Here is a 15591-nt window from a genome sequence, read left to right as displayed (position 1 = left end):
GTCTGAGTGTTTTTCTTTCTTGAGGCTTTTTCATGTGTCTCTTACGGTTTGTTCAGACAGGCGCAAAAATGTTTTGCCGTGTCCAACTCAAATGCGTTTCTTTTTCTGTGGTCTAAACAGCAAAAACATACCAAATGCAACTTTCACAAACCCCATCCAAACCACATTCACAGGTCATTTCATATTCAATTACAATCTGATCTGATGTGGTCTGACCGTCTGATTGGATTTCAAAGTTATTTTCCCTTCATTCAGAGTGCGACCGATATGTAACCACACAAAAAGTGTTCAGTAATGACTCTATACATTCTTTCCCTATATATTAAACTATGAAGCACCTGCTGTTTAGTGAATTAGTGAGTGATTTCAGACACTGCATATGCATGAATGTGTCAAATACAGCACCAAAATGTGCAGTTCTTTCTTAATAGTTTTATCTTGTTTTCCAGTACAAATATTGAATAATTCTTAAATCAAGATATATTTACTTGAGCTGTGCAATGACAAACAACACGAAGATGTTTTCTTTAAGAAAAAATCATCCTAATGAAGTCAGTTTATGCTTAATAACGACAACAACAACAATCTGATTTAAGATGTTATGTTAAGATACAGTATTTGTCCGGAAAAACAAGACATAAATACTGAGGAAGAAAATCAGTTTCTGTCTTGTGTCAAAATGTCAAACACAAAAATAGACAAACACAAAAAAGGCAAAATCCTGCCTTTCCACAATCACAGCTGCTCTTAATTAAACAGAGAACATGTCTTATAATTGTTCTGACACGCTTTACATATAAACTCATTAATCACATTTTTATGATTACATTTTTTATTTTTTTTTCCTACTATTTATTAGCCTTTTTAGACTATAGGTGTTGAGTGTGAAAAATATTTTCGAATGAGGTAAGAAATATAAACTTTATAAATTCAAAGGCAAATCAAAGTTAATTTTTCTAACCCTATTGGCAACATTCAACATATTTTTGCATCTCGGGTATCTTGATTTAAGTATATTTAAATTGAATTGATGGAAAAAATTTACAATTTATTTTGTAAATGTAAAATTACATTTCATGATTGAATTAAGAAATCCTAAAATAAAAAAAATTAAAAATTAAAAACTCATATTGACCTAAAATGGATCAGATTTCATCATCTACAATATGATGGGGCATACAGTCTCTGTTCAGACAGTATACAGTCCTATCTACATCCTAACCAACAGGAAATGACTCACCGTTTTTCTCAGCGTGTGGTTTGATGACTTCCTGTCCTGGCAGGCAGGGACACGGACCCTCACACTTCACAGAGATGCTCTTGCTCGAGCTGCAGGCCTGGAACTCAAGTTTACACTGTGGAAGAGCAGAGAGGATTCTGGGTAGTGCATTTGGAGACATTAACGCATTTAACCGTCACAGCCCGAGCGTTGAGCTTTATCACTCGTGAAATGAGTCTGTTTCCTCAGCCAGGAGAAAAATGCGAGTTATCAAATTAAGATGACAAGATTTTTAGTTCCTTTGAAGTGAGGCGATTGTGTTCGTCAGATCTGATCACACAGAAACGGTGTAAAATCTGCTGCGTTCTTTGGCTTTTAATTAAAAATGATGTCATGATTAGACTATCAGACTATAACGCTTAATCAAGTGTAATACTTCATTATTTATCAAAGTAGAATCAATTAAATAAACAGCAGACAGTCCTGTTGATTAATATCGAGACATCAGAATGTTGAAAATGTGAGCTTACGGAATAGAATGAGTTTGTCACCACTTATTAAAGGAATAGTTCACCCAAAATTTAGAAATGTCCTCACTCTCAGATAATCCAAAATGTAGATTTGTCTTCATTCTGCAGTGAATAAGAGTCTAAACAGCTGATAAAAACAGCACAATAATCCACCTTCCAATAACCTTTAAAATCTCAACAATAGACTCACCTGAACAACACACAGCATTCAAACACTGTTTGTGTGCATATCAATGAACAATAATCCGCCAGTTTCAGACTTGCCTCTTATTTTACCACTGAAAGAGCTTTTGTTCAGTAAAGAGTCTGTTCAGTGCTTCAGATCAACACAAATGCATTCAGAGAAAGAAGTGAATCACATCTGTCAAGGAAAACCCTAGAGTTCAATGTTTTCTGACATTCTCCATTTTATAATGCATGCAAACAACATGAAACAGCTTTTACAACCCATTTTATTTTCATAATGTGACCTGAATGTGACTTCATCCATCCAGATAGTAAATAATATACTAGAAAACCAGATAGTAAATAAATACAGTATAAAACAAGTATGTATCGGGGTAATTATAAATGTTTGTTTTGTATGCTGGTAGTTTTAGTTTTAATAGTGCATAAAGCTTTGATTTTGATTTTATCTTATGAAATTGACTGTAATTTGTCTGAAAATACTCTGTCAGGGAATGGTTCTGTTTGTAAAAAATTTTTCTCTATATAGTGCTACTGACTGTACATTTATTCATCCACCCATCCAGATGTACAGTAGTTTAATAAAAGAAATACATTACAAAACAAATATGTATCATATGTATATATATTTCTGTTTCAGTCTAGTTAGTTTAATGGTGGATGAAGCTTTAATTTTGGTATTTTATTTTATTTTTAGTTATGCTGATTATTCATTTAGGTCGAGTTTCAGTTTGTTTTAATGGTGCATAAAGATATGAAAATTACCATCATTTGTCTGAACATAATTAGACCATGGATGTTTATGTTTATGATATTCATTCTAAATATAGTGTTACTGATTCTACAGCTGAAAATATCAGAACAGCCATTCACATATCTACCCTGTCCAGGCGCTGTTCATTTCTCTGCTCTATCTGTTTAGACCAAGTCTCTCTCTCACTCCATCTCTCACATCTGATTTCATTCTAGCTGAAGGGAAGGAAATGGTGTGGGTGGGGTTAAAGTGGTGCGGTCACAGATGGGAGGCACAGGTTTTGCTGGAGGTTCAGATTTTCCTCTCTGTTCTCGAGCCGGAGGGGGGGGATTGCGCAGGACTCAAGAATCCAATATCAACAGCGGACACAGTTCATCCACCTAACCATCCATCACCAAACACTGCATCATTTACACCAGCAGAGAGAGAGAGCTGTGCGCTGATATTGGAATTTAAAGGTGACTCTCTCCTCGTTGGGACACAATGATCCTGCACCTGATAGTGTTCAGGTTAAATTCCTCTGATCAGATTGCATCGTATCTCACCTGAACCTCAACACAAACACACTTTACATGTAATCAAACATGAAAATGAGTCACAATTAGTTATCGTGATATTGTTTCAATAATGAAACCCTTTTCCTGCCCTTCTGATATTCTGCCTTCACACATTTTTAAAGAGGCTTTTACAGTTGAGTCCAATCATGACTAATATTATTAATAGTTCTCTGGTCAATGGGAGGGTTCCAGACACTTTAAACATGCTATACTACAGTCTCTGTTGAAAGAGCATCATCTTGATCAGTATCTTATGAATAAGCATGGAAATCTTTCATTTCAAATGTCTTGGAAAAAGTTGTCTACTCTCAGATTTCATCAGTGGTGGAGGTAACGAATTACAACTACTCACATTACTGTAATTAAGTAGTTTTTTCAGGTACTTGTACTTTTTTGAGTATATTTTTAAAGCTGTACTTTTACTTGTACTTAAGTACAAATTAAGCAAAATAATCTACTTCGTTACTTTTAAATCATAGTTAGTTACTGATTACGCCTACAATTTGAATTGACATTCAAACCTTTGACGGCACTTCAGTAGCCAATAAAGACATCCAATCGTAAACGGACCAATAAAAGCCCTGATATCTGAACCGGGAAAAGCCGCCGCTGCAGCAGGTTTTGAAGAGCTGATCGGACAGTGAGGGAGCTACCGTAGGTCTATATACACCGATGTATGCTGCATCAACGCTCTCTCCTCTCCGACAGTGAGTTTGACGTTTGACACGCATCCGCTTCCTGTCAATTACAGAGTCTGAATGTCCGCACAGGATTGCAGGTATTCCGCATAATTTTAATCATTCCTGCGCAAATGTGGCGAGCGCTTTATTGTAACATGAGAACACAGTCATGTAATCGAAGAAAACTGGATGCGAGCTTTCAAATAGGCCTAACTTATACAAATTAACTGCCTGTCCTCTCACTCCAATAATAAGTGTGCAGACTGTGTGCAATCACGATCTCACCGTGCTTTTAAAGTAGAAATGAGTTTTCTTTGCTACTGGATTAAACTTTGTCAAAAGTTATCAACCATTCAGAATAGTTCCACACCTAACTGATGGAAATTTTATTAGCTGTAAGCAAAATGCACCAGAAAGTTATTCCACAATCAAAAATGGAACTTTAATTTCTTTACCATGTAAGTTTATGTTAGAAATGTTTTGGAATGGGATATTTGTCTGATTTATCTTGTACATATAAATATCCTAGTCTGCCTAACTGCATCACTACATACAGACATTACAGGTCAAAGCCATCTGATGTTCCATTTATCTAAATAAATAGGCCTAACATATGGCTCTTAAATCACTGCTTATAAAAATTCAGTGTTGTCATATTTCGAATACCTCAACTGAATTGAGGTAATATGTTTTATAATTTTATTACCGCCTGTGTACTTGTGTTTTTTGTCAATTCAATTCAGTTTGAAATTAAGCTTCCTTGTGCTTCCTTGTAAGCTTTTGCAACAAAGTTACCCTATTTTAAAGACACAAATACACAGAATGAGCAAATGTTTAAGAGCGAGATTTTTGTAATGGTAACTGATCAGAATTTATATGTATTTAAATAAAAACGTATATTTAAATCTGTTCATCATATAAAGCAAATGTGCCATTTTAGTAGACTTGGATTAAGTCAATTTCAAAGCTCGAACTAATAATCTTGAAATAATGATTGCCTTAAAAAAGGGATGCACAAAAAAATTTAAATGTATTTTGTAGATGTATTTTAATCCTGCTTGATGTAAGTGCAGCATTTGACACAGTAGATCATGATTTCCTTTTACAAAAACTCAATCATGTAGCTGGGTTTCAGGGGTCTGTGCTTGAGTGGTTTACCTCTTGCCTCAAGGAGAGAACTTTTTCTGTTAATGTAGAGGAATGTTTCTCATCTTGTGCTCAAATCTCTTATGGTGTTCCACAGAGTTCCATTTTAGGCCCTCTTCTTTTTGCATTATATATGCTTCCTCTAGGTCATATTATTCAGAGGCACAACTTGTCCTATAATTTATATGCCGACGACACTTTGCTTTATCTTCCTGTTAAAGATAACAGCTTGTTTGACTATCTGCATGACATAAATTTTTGGATGGATGTGAATTTTTTGCAGCTAAACAATTAAAAAAATAATCATCTTTGGCCCATCGGTTCTGACCTCTGACACTGTCAATCACCTTGGTCCCCTCTCCTCTAATGTACGTGACTGTGTTATTTTTGATCCCATCTTGAGTTTTAAAAAGCGCTGTCATGATTAGCACTGTCATGTAAAGCAATTTATTTTTGAAAGTTGCTCTTTGTTTTTAAAGCTTTGCATAGACTTGAACCTCAGTATATTTGTGATCTTTCTCACCCCATATACTGCTTCAAGACTCCTTTGATCATCTTGTCCAGGGATCCTCAAATCTGGCTAACGAGATTCACTTTCCTGCAGAGTTTAACTCTAAACCTAATCAAACACATCTGAGAATGCTAATCAATGTCTTTAGGATTACTGGAAAATCACAGGTAGGTGAGTTTGATCAGGGTTGGTGCTAAATCCCTGATCTAGCCAAGTACTACTCTCAGTTCCTCATTTTTTCGTTTTAAAGCTAAAGGTGACCAGGCTTTCTTGGTGGCTGCATATTTCTATGTTCACATCCTATTTAAAGACCAATTTGTAGTGCTGTCAAAATTAGCGCGTTAACGCTGGTGATTAATTTTTTCAGTTTAACGCGTTAAAAATATTTAACGGCGTTAACACAGGGGCGGGGCTAGTGTTGGCCACCCCACTCACAACTGCTGCCTCTGTCTCTTTTTTCTTGTTAATTTAGTCACAGAACGTCTTTACGAGCATTTCAAATAGGAGATGTTTCAGACGCGTGCTTCAACTTCACTTCAGCGTCAGGCGTGAGTCAAAGGAGCGCGGAAACTGTACTGTACTGAACAAAGGCGCTGCCGCACGCGGTAGCCTTTATCATTTCATATCAAAGCGCGAAAGAAACGATGTGCATGCAATGTCGTGGTCAGTTAAGTCATGAAGGTGATTAAAACTGCCTTAAAACTGTGCTTGCGTGAAATATATGAGTCACATTTAAGAACATGTCTCTGAAATGGTTTTCAAAATTGTCCTGCACTTTCTCACTCATCTAACACACTCGTCAGATCATTAATAGAGACTTTAAGACCTGAAGTGGGTCAGAAAATGTAAAGTAAAGTAAAGTAAAGTCGTGACGTATTGTCAAGTATGGTGACCCATACTCGAAATTGGTGCTCTGCGTTTAACCCATCCAAGTGCACACACACAGCAGTGAGTAGTGAACAAATGCACACACACACACACACACACCGTGAACACACACCCGGAGCAGTGGGCAGCCATGCTGCAGCGCCCGGGGAGCAATTGGGGGTTCGGTGCCTTGCTCAAGGGCACCTCAGTCGTGGTATTGAGGGTGGAGAGAGCGCTGGACATTCCCTCCCCCCACCTACAATCCCTGCCGGCCGGGGGCTCGAACTCGCAACCTTTCGATTACGAGTCCGACTCTCTAACCATTAGGCCACGACTTCCCCAGTGAGTTGGGAAGGAGTTCAAAGTGAGTTGAGAGAAAACACGATGCGTGTCAGATCCGCCTCGGCAGCTCTTAAAGAAAAAGCAGCCAAAATAACCTATTAACCCAGCTGCTGTGATGTCTGTTCATCTAAGAACAAAAAAAAAAAAAAGGAAATCAATAACTTTATAGCTTTAAGGACTCCTCTGTATTTAATTTAGAATTTAGTGTTTGATAACTTTATTCAATTTCTGCATATTTCCTACTTGCTGAAGGGCATAGGTAGCTAAATATGACATTGGTTATACTGTTTACGAGAAAATTGTTTAAAGTTCACTTAAATTAGAAGTTATTTTTATTAAAGTCTAATAAATATTAAAATTGATGGCTTTCAATTATACTGTAATGTTGAATGGCAATAGTCAATGGTTAAATATTAGGGGAAAAAATATTATTTTATAGAGACATCAATATTGGTGTCAGTGATACTGGCCTTCATTCATTAAAAAGATGCCATTAATCAAATATTAAAAATATACCGTCTTTATGTTGTTTCTACATTAATTTGAAGATTAAATGTGAAAGTATTGCAATATAAAAGTAGATTTAAAAAGTTTAATGTTAGGTGGGATTAATCGCGATTAATTTCAGGAAAAAATTGTGATTAATTAGTTAATTTTTTTAATCGATTGACAGCACTACCAATTTGTATTATTTGTGTTTTAGTTCTTCTTGAGGGTGTACATTTTTCATTTGTCCATCTGGTTGTGTTTTTAATATTGTCTAGTCTTTAATTTTGTTTTAATTCTGCTTTATATTTCCTGTACAGCACTTTGGTTTCAACATCTTTTATTTTTAAATGTACTTTATAAATCACTAAACCAACTAAACTACATTTAAACTAAACTAACCTAAGTTCTTATTGGTAAGTCATGGGATCAGCTCATTCAACTCAATTTAAACAGTGATGAATATCTCACCTTTGAGGAGTATGTGTGTCCGTCAGAGCCGCACACCAAGCTGGAGTGAACGACAGGACATGGCTTACATTTCCCATGATTCACAGCTCCCATCCAACGCTTATGTGGGGGATTTCCTTTCCTGGGTTTAATGCTACAAAAAGAATGAGAGAAAATTAGTGGGGAATGTCAGAAATATAGGTTTTTCTTTTCTTTTTTTTCTTTGCTTTTGTTGGGCCCTATGATTTCTGTAATGTGGAAAACATGGATGGCTTCGTGGAATCCAGGCATAGACTAAATGTCACGGAATATGGCAAATTTCCGTGAATAAAAAAAAAAATTTATCAAATCATGATATGGACTAGTGTCTGTGAATATTAAAATGCAAAAAGACAGCAATGAACATGAAATCAGCAAGTTCTGAATGAGAAATATATTACTAGTGTAAAGGGGCGCCTGCAGGATTTCTTTCGAGGGTTTCTCCCCTTTTTTGGGAGGACCAAATTATCAGTGAGACTTCACACGTTTTAAACTCAACAAAAATGTAAAATACATCTATCAAGAGCATGCTCACAGATGAAAACAACAGAAAACAAAACAGCATGGGATGAAGTGGATTAGAGCCCTGCACGGGCCTCAAATAGGCATAAAACCAACATGTGAACTTTGCAACAAGGGGAAACAACACACTGGACTTTGTTTACATAACAGTAAAGAACTCTTACAAGGCTGTACCCCGCCCCCACCTTGGGCATTCGGACCACATCACTGTTATGTTAATCCCAGCATACAGACCACTTCTCAAACTCGCCAAACCGGTTCAAAAGCAGATCACAGTATGGCCAGACAATACTACCTCAACACTACAGGACTGCTTTCAGTGCACAGACTGGAACATGTTTAAAGAGGCAGCCACCTACAACAACCACACAGACCTGCATGAGTACACTGAAACTGTGACTGCTTACATCAAAAAGTGCACTGATGATGTGACAGTCACCAAGACCATCACCAAACGTGCAAACCAGAAGCCATGGATGACAGCAGAGGTTCGTGGGCTGCTAAAGACCAGAGATGAAGCATTCAGATCAGGAGATAAAGCAGCCCTCAAAACAGCAAGAGCCAATCTGTCCTGTGGCATTAAAAATGCAAAACGGTCATATGCTCAAAAAATCAACAATCACTTCACAGACAGCAGAGACACATGGAGCCTGTGGCAAGCCATTCAGACCATCACTGACTACAAGCCCCCGCCACAGGCCTGTGATGAGGACATATCCCTCCCCGATGCACTCAACCACTTTTATTCACGGTTTGAAATGCAGAATGACACACCTGCACAAAAACTGCCCACACCTCCCAACGACCGGGCGCTCTGTCTGTCTCCAGCCGACGTAAGGAAGACCCTATCTAGGATTAACCCACGCAAGGCTGTGGGTCCTGACAACATACCTGCCCGTGTTCTGAGAGACTGTGCTGCACAGCTGACAGATGTGCTTACAGATATCTTCAACACCTCGCTGACCCAGGCAGTCGTCCCCACATGTCTCAAATCCACAACAATCATACCGGTACCAAAGAAATCACCTGTGTCCTGTCTAAATGACTACCGTCCCATAGCACTGACTCCAATCATGATGAAGTGCTTAGTCTAAGAGGTTAGTCATGCACAACATCAAAACCAGCCTCCCCAACACACTCGACCCGCTCCAGTTTGCATACTGTCCAAACCGCTCTACGGACGATGCAATTTCCTCCACCCTCCACCTGGCTCTTACCCACCTAGAAAATAAAGACTCCTATGTTACAATGCTGTTCATTGACTTCAGCTCGGCATTCAACACAATAATCCCACAACAGTTCATAAATAAACTAAACCTGCTGAGCCTTAACAATTCCCTGTGTAATTGGATCCTGGACTTTCTAACCGGAAGACCTCAGTCAGTCCTTGTCAGCCACAACACCTCGAGCACTACCACACTGAGCACAGGTGCCCCACAAGGCTTTGTGCTCAGCCCGCTGCTCTTCACACTGCTGACCCACGACTGCACTGCCAAGTTCAGCTCCAACCACATCATCAAGTTTGCTGATGACACAACAGTGGTAGGTCTCATCAGCAACAACGATGAAACGCACTACAGAGAGGAAGTGGCACAGCTGGCTGAATGGTGTGGCACTAACAATCTGTCCCTCAATGTGGAGAAGACAAAGGAGGTTGTGATGGACTTCAGAAGAAACTCCGTTGACCACCCCCCACTGACCATCGACAGTTCGACTGTGGAGAGAGTCAGCAGCACTAAATTCCTGGGGGTGCACATCACAGAGGATCTCACCTGGACCACCAACACCATGTCACTCTCCAAAAAGGCACAAGAGCGCCTACACTTTCTCCGCCGGCTAAAAAGAGCAAGTCTCCCTCAACCCATCCTCACCACATTCTACAGAGGCACCATTGAGAGTGTGCTGACCAGCTGCATCACTGTCTGGTAAGGGAACTGCAGTGCTGCTGACCGCAAGACACTCCAGAAGACAGTGAACACAGCTGCAAAGATCATCGGTGCCCCTCTCCCCTCCATCCTGGATATTTTCCTTACACGATAATCCAGCAAAACCAACAGCATCGTGAAGGACTCCACCCATCCCTCCCACAGTCTCTTCCAGCTCCTACCATCAGGAAGACAGTACCGGAGCATCAGAGCCTGCTCCACCAGACTGCTCAACAGCTTTTTCCCCCAGGCTGTGAGAGCCCTGAACTCAAACCACCCCGCCCCCCTCTGAAACCCCATGCAAACCCCTACCTCCTGAAACATGGACCACCCCCCCACCCCAAACCTTACCACACCAAAGAAAAAAACGTATGGAACTTTGCACATGTACAGTGTGCTACACACAGGTGAGTGGGCATGTACAAACTACCTGTAGTAACACACTCTCCTCTATGTGCACTAGACACTTTACACACACTACTGCGTGTACACAATCCCACAAAAGACTCAGCAATATATGTATGTTTACAATCTCATTCACTACAAATCATCCTGCACTGTTCCCCAACCAGCTGCTTGACTCAAAATGTTTCTCTTTGCACATGTACAGTATTTATGTGAAGCATTCGTATAGTTTGTATTTTTTATCTTTTATTTTTTTAGTTTGTATAGGGTAAATATTTATATATAGTATACTTATAGTTAAATCTGTCAGTAGGTTAGTTGTGTATAGGTTTATAGTGTTTTTTACTTCATTGTTGTACGTCTGTATTTATGTAGCACCGTGGTCCTGCGAGGCACGACATTTCGTTCCATTGTATGTCCCCACATGTAGCGGAATGACAATAAAGCTCAACTTGAACTCGAACTTTAACTTATTATATATCTATAGAAAGCTTTAAAATACTACTTTAAAACAAAATCATTCAAATCGAAAATAGAAACTCTTTCATTAAGTAATTCGTAAAGATGCATTTCTCTCTAAAGGCATGTCCAATGAGGAGATGGCGAGTCATTTTTTCATAACCATAATTGATGGATGTCTAAAATCTAAAAATAAGGAAATGCCTAAAACAGGCCCGATTATAATTAGCAGTTTGTTTTATAATTCTATATAATTTAAAAATAAAACACAAATTATAATGGCATAGGCTAAATGTAAAACTTTCTCCTATAATTGTATAGCTGCTTATATTTTCAGATTTTTATGTTACTGTTCTGAATACCTTAAAATTTAAAAGATTTGCTGCAATGCATTTTCTGATATGTGAATTATTTAGCCTATTATTTTTTTTTAAATCTTTTAAAAATTACTTTATTGCATTCCAGATGCTTTTAAAGAACTTTTCATTATAAATTTTACAGGTAGCCTAGCTTGAATGTAAAACATTGTTATGAATTCGTTGTATTCCTATTTGTAAAATAGCCTAATTAACTGTTGTAGGCTAAACCGATCTCATGATAAAGGTGCATATAGCATGATTTTCTGTTTCTATTTGGCATAATATGTATATGCAGAAATTGACTTTGGCATGCAAAAGACTGATAAATTAATTTAAATGAATGGCATGGTTGGTTCAGTCGGCAGGGATACGGGACACATATAGCTACTAACTGCTGAAATGTTTGTGAGGCAAATCTCAGGTCAGTCTGAGCGCTCATGGTATGCACAGTGCGTACAGCCATACACCTGCAGGCGTCACTGCTAGTGCATAGTAGAATGTACTTCTCAGTAAAACTGAAGTTTCTGGATGTTAAACTTGTTATTTAGCACCTGACTGAGTAAGACTATGATTTATGTAATGTATATTATAAAAATACAGCAATTGCATATCTTATAAATTATATTTGAAACATCATATGATTCAATAAGTGGCCAAATTAAAGCTTTATCTTGTGTAGTATGATAACTGATCTGATTACCCTGCAAAACTAACCAGCCGTCCTGTATTCCCTACAGTTAGAAGCTCATCAATTAGCGTACTACGTTAGTTCTGATTACCTGCAGCTTTGTGCCAACGGCCCAGTCTAGATGTGAGCGACATTACAATCACTTAATACTTGAATCCGTAAGGGATTTTTACAAGGAGATGAAATCTTGCACAACACCGGCTGATCAGATATCACACACATACACACACTGGAGATAAGAAAGTGACAAAAGATGTGTGTAATGTCACTTCTGCTCACACTCAAAATGTCAATATCTCATAGAAAGCGTGAAGTGTGATCATCTGATGGTGATAAACAAACATGATCTCTGTCTGTATCTCATGGCCAACAGAAGTGCTTTAACAGATCAGTGACAATATCAGAGATTTGATAAACGGCTGTATGTTTGTGCCTCTTTTTGAAAGTAGACTCTTATGCTTATCAAGGCTGCATATATTTGATCTGAAATATAGCAAAAACAGCAATACTGTGAAATATTATTAGAATTTAAAGTAACTGTTTTCTATGTGACTATATTGTAAAATGTAATTTCTTCCTTTGATGCAAAGCTGAATTTTCAGCATCATTACTCCAGTTGTCAGTGTCACATTCAGAAATCATTCACATAATCATCACACATAAATATATTTTTGTGGAAACTGTGATACATTTTATTTTCAGGATTCTTTGTCAAATGGAAAGTCCAAAAGAACAGCATTTATTTGAAACAGAAATCTTTTGTAACCTTATAAATGTCTTTATTGTCACTTTTTATTAATTTAATGCAGCTATTTAATGCAGCCTTGATGAATAAGGGTATTCGTAAAAATTTTCAAATCTAATAAAAATTATACATAAATAATCACTTTTGTCTCCCATTTTGGTCTTTGCATCAAATTAATTTTTAAAAAGTGATTTTATATACACATAGAAAACAAAGTCAAATTTGTACTTTAATGTTTCAAGTAACTTTTGAAAATAAAATGCCAAAATATGGATGAAATAATGTTCCATAGTCACTCATTGTGTTTACGTAAAAATGAAACAACATATTCTTAGATGTACTTATTAAAATATATAAATAAAGTAAAAGTGATCATATTAAAGATTATATAGTTTAATTTTATTATAGTCATTATTTTTTTGCTCTGACACATTCTATTTTTATTCTATTAGACATTCATTTTTGACACATTCTAATGTACAGGGGTTGGAAAATAAAAACAAAACAAAAAATCATCATAGTCATCTTTAACCCATTACAAATTTGATTTATCATATATGAAGGAGCTCATTACATATAATCTGAGTTTTCTTAGATAACCTTGAAAGGCTTTATGTTGTGCTAATGACTGCACATTTCTTCACTTATTACACGAGTGCTTACCACATAAATAAGCAGATATGAATTATTTATTCGAGTTGAAATTATTTTATTACATGAGGGGAAAGAGAGCGTGGAGTAACACGACTGGAAACTCGCACAGCTCTTTAGGAAATCATTTGAGGGGGACAATGGTCAATTTAGCAGCTACAGTTTAGCAAAATATTGGCAGGCCGAATGCTGCGGGTGACCAATCACAGCTGCGTAATGAGCTCAACTCACTGCCAGTCCTTCTGAAGCAGTCCGTCAGCCACATTCACAGACATTACTGAGAGAGAATGAGCAGAATCTGTCTCTGGTCACTATGAAGTCCTCGTCTTGAGCCATCGTTTTTACAATCTATATATGCTGAACCACTGGATAATGCAGCGGGATACAGTCTAATGGATTATATTACAGCACATTACGGTGCATTATATTATGAGTCTGTAATTCACACTTCATTGCATTATATTGAAGTATATTTGTAATATCAGCTCAGCACTGAGGAAATTTCACTGCTGTGATGAATCTGTTCTCAAATCAGTCTTACCAAGGAAATACAGTCTATGCATACATGAGAATAAATCTTCATAATTACACTTCAGTTGAATTTAACCTTTTAAATATCATCAGTAATGGTTAATAAAATAGAAAAATTTAATAAATAAAACAGAAATTGGAAACATGGGCCCCATGTAAACATGATTACATGGGGCCTTAATAAAAAATAAAAAAAACACTTTTAATAAATTGTTGTTAAATCATATTCGTTCCATTATATTAATTATATGTTTTTTGGTTACTAAAATTTAATTTTGCCATTAAAAAAATCCAGAAAAAATTAAATGACGAGAGAGAGAGAGAGCACAAAATAATTAAATCTGAAAAAAAATGTATTTGGAAATTTCACTGCTGTATTGAATCTTGTCCCAAATCAGTCTTAAGGTCTCTGCACACTGATTCCGAAATTTTCATCCAAAATTTTCGCACGTTAAAAAATAAACACAACCTCACGTTGTGCCAATCATGTTTGCGCACTGCCTCCGAAACTTTCGTCTGTCAAAAAAAAATTGGGATCAGGTTCGGTTTTCTGCGTTTTTGCATCCGTAGCATCCATTTTGATAGGACAGGATGGGGAATATGAAAAAAAAACGGAAAAACGCATGCACAAATTTCAGACTCAGTGTGCAATGGCCTTTACTGAGGCAATGAGTATTTATACAACCAGTATGAGTCTCTTCATAATTACACTTTAATTGAATTTAACTGAAATTTCCATTCTATAACCTAGTGAGCTGCCTATCTAGACAGTTCCAGATCCAAAGCTGTATCCAAAAGTAAGCAACAATATTATGCTTATTTTGTTCCTGGATAATACCTTGTTTGACCCGGAGCTACAGTAGCATCATGTGTTACATATACTGCTACAAATCAGGCACTTATGAGGGTTCATTTCAGTTAGGATTCTGCCTAAGTAGTGCACTAAATTTTGGAAAAGTGCCAAGTCACGCATAAAAACTGCATCCAGAGAAATCGAACAAGTTTCAGACGTGAAGTGCTTGTTTATTGAACATGTGCTTTAATACTAGCAACATCAGCTCCTTTTCACAGCATATGTAGATCCATTTGCCAGATTTTCCCCAATAATTAGTGCAAAAGCTGTGAAAAAAAAAATTAGCAAATTCCATGTGGATCTACTTCTGATTTATTAACGTGTTTTTTTGTTGTGCTTAATCTAGCAGCACTCTTCATACATTCATGCATTATGTACCGCAGTGTCTTAAGGTGTAAATTAATGATCGGAATCGGCAGTTACACCTCATGTGCTGGTCATTAATGATAGCCTGACCAATGCAGCATTATCACCCGCTAGCAGTGTGCTTGGCTTTCTAATCGGATCAGCGTGCTGTTATTTCTCAGGCAGATGTGCCAGCATGCGCTTTGTGTTAGCATATGTAAGGGGCGGTAGTAATTTAGCTTGGTAAACTCTTGGACCTGCTCAAATGGCCATTAAACAATTAATATTTGTTTGTCCGGACATGAGGGAGGCGGAGTCAAGAGTCCGGAATGACATTCCAT

At 37.3% G+C, this 15591-nt stretch overlaps 1 protein-coding gene across 1 annotated transcript in view; it reads right to left on the bottom strand.

Annotated features, from left to right (window-relative positions):
• LOC306853522 (testican-1-like) overlaps nucleotides 1-15591 on the bottom strand; it is a 227517-nt gene that overhangs the window by 29956 nt on the left and 181970 nt on the right. Inside the window, exons 6-7 of the mRNA XM_079391005.1 lie at nucleotides 7750-7882; nucleotides 1241-1355 (exon numbers count right to left, since the gene is read on the bottom strand). Coding sequence (XP_079247131.1) covers nucleotides 1241-1355; nucleotides 7750-7882 — 248 coding nt within the window. The remainder of the gene's footprint in view (nucleotides 1-1240; nucleotides 1356-7749; nucleotides 7883-15591) is intronic.

The sequence above is a fragment of the Barbus barbus genome (assembly GCF_936440315.1).
Source record: "Barbus barbus genome assembly, chromosome: 33".
Lineage (NCBI taxonomy): Eukaryota > Metazoa > Chordata > Actinopteri > Cypriniformes > Cyprinidae > Barbus > Barbus barbus.
The sequence above is the reverse complement of the archived record's forward strand: the minus strand, read 5'-3'. Positions and strand labels throughout refer to the sequence as shown.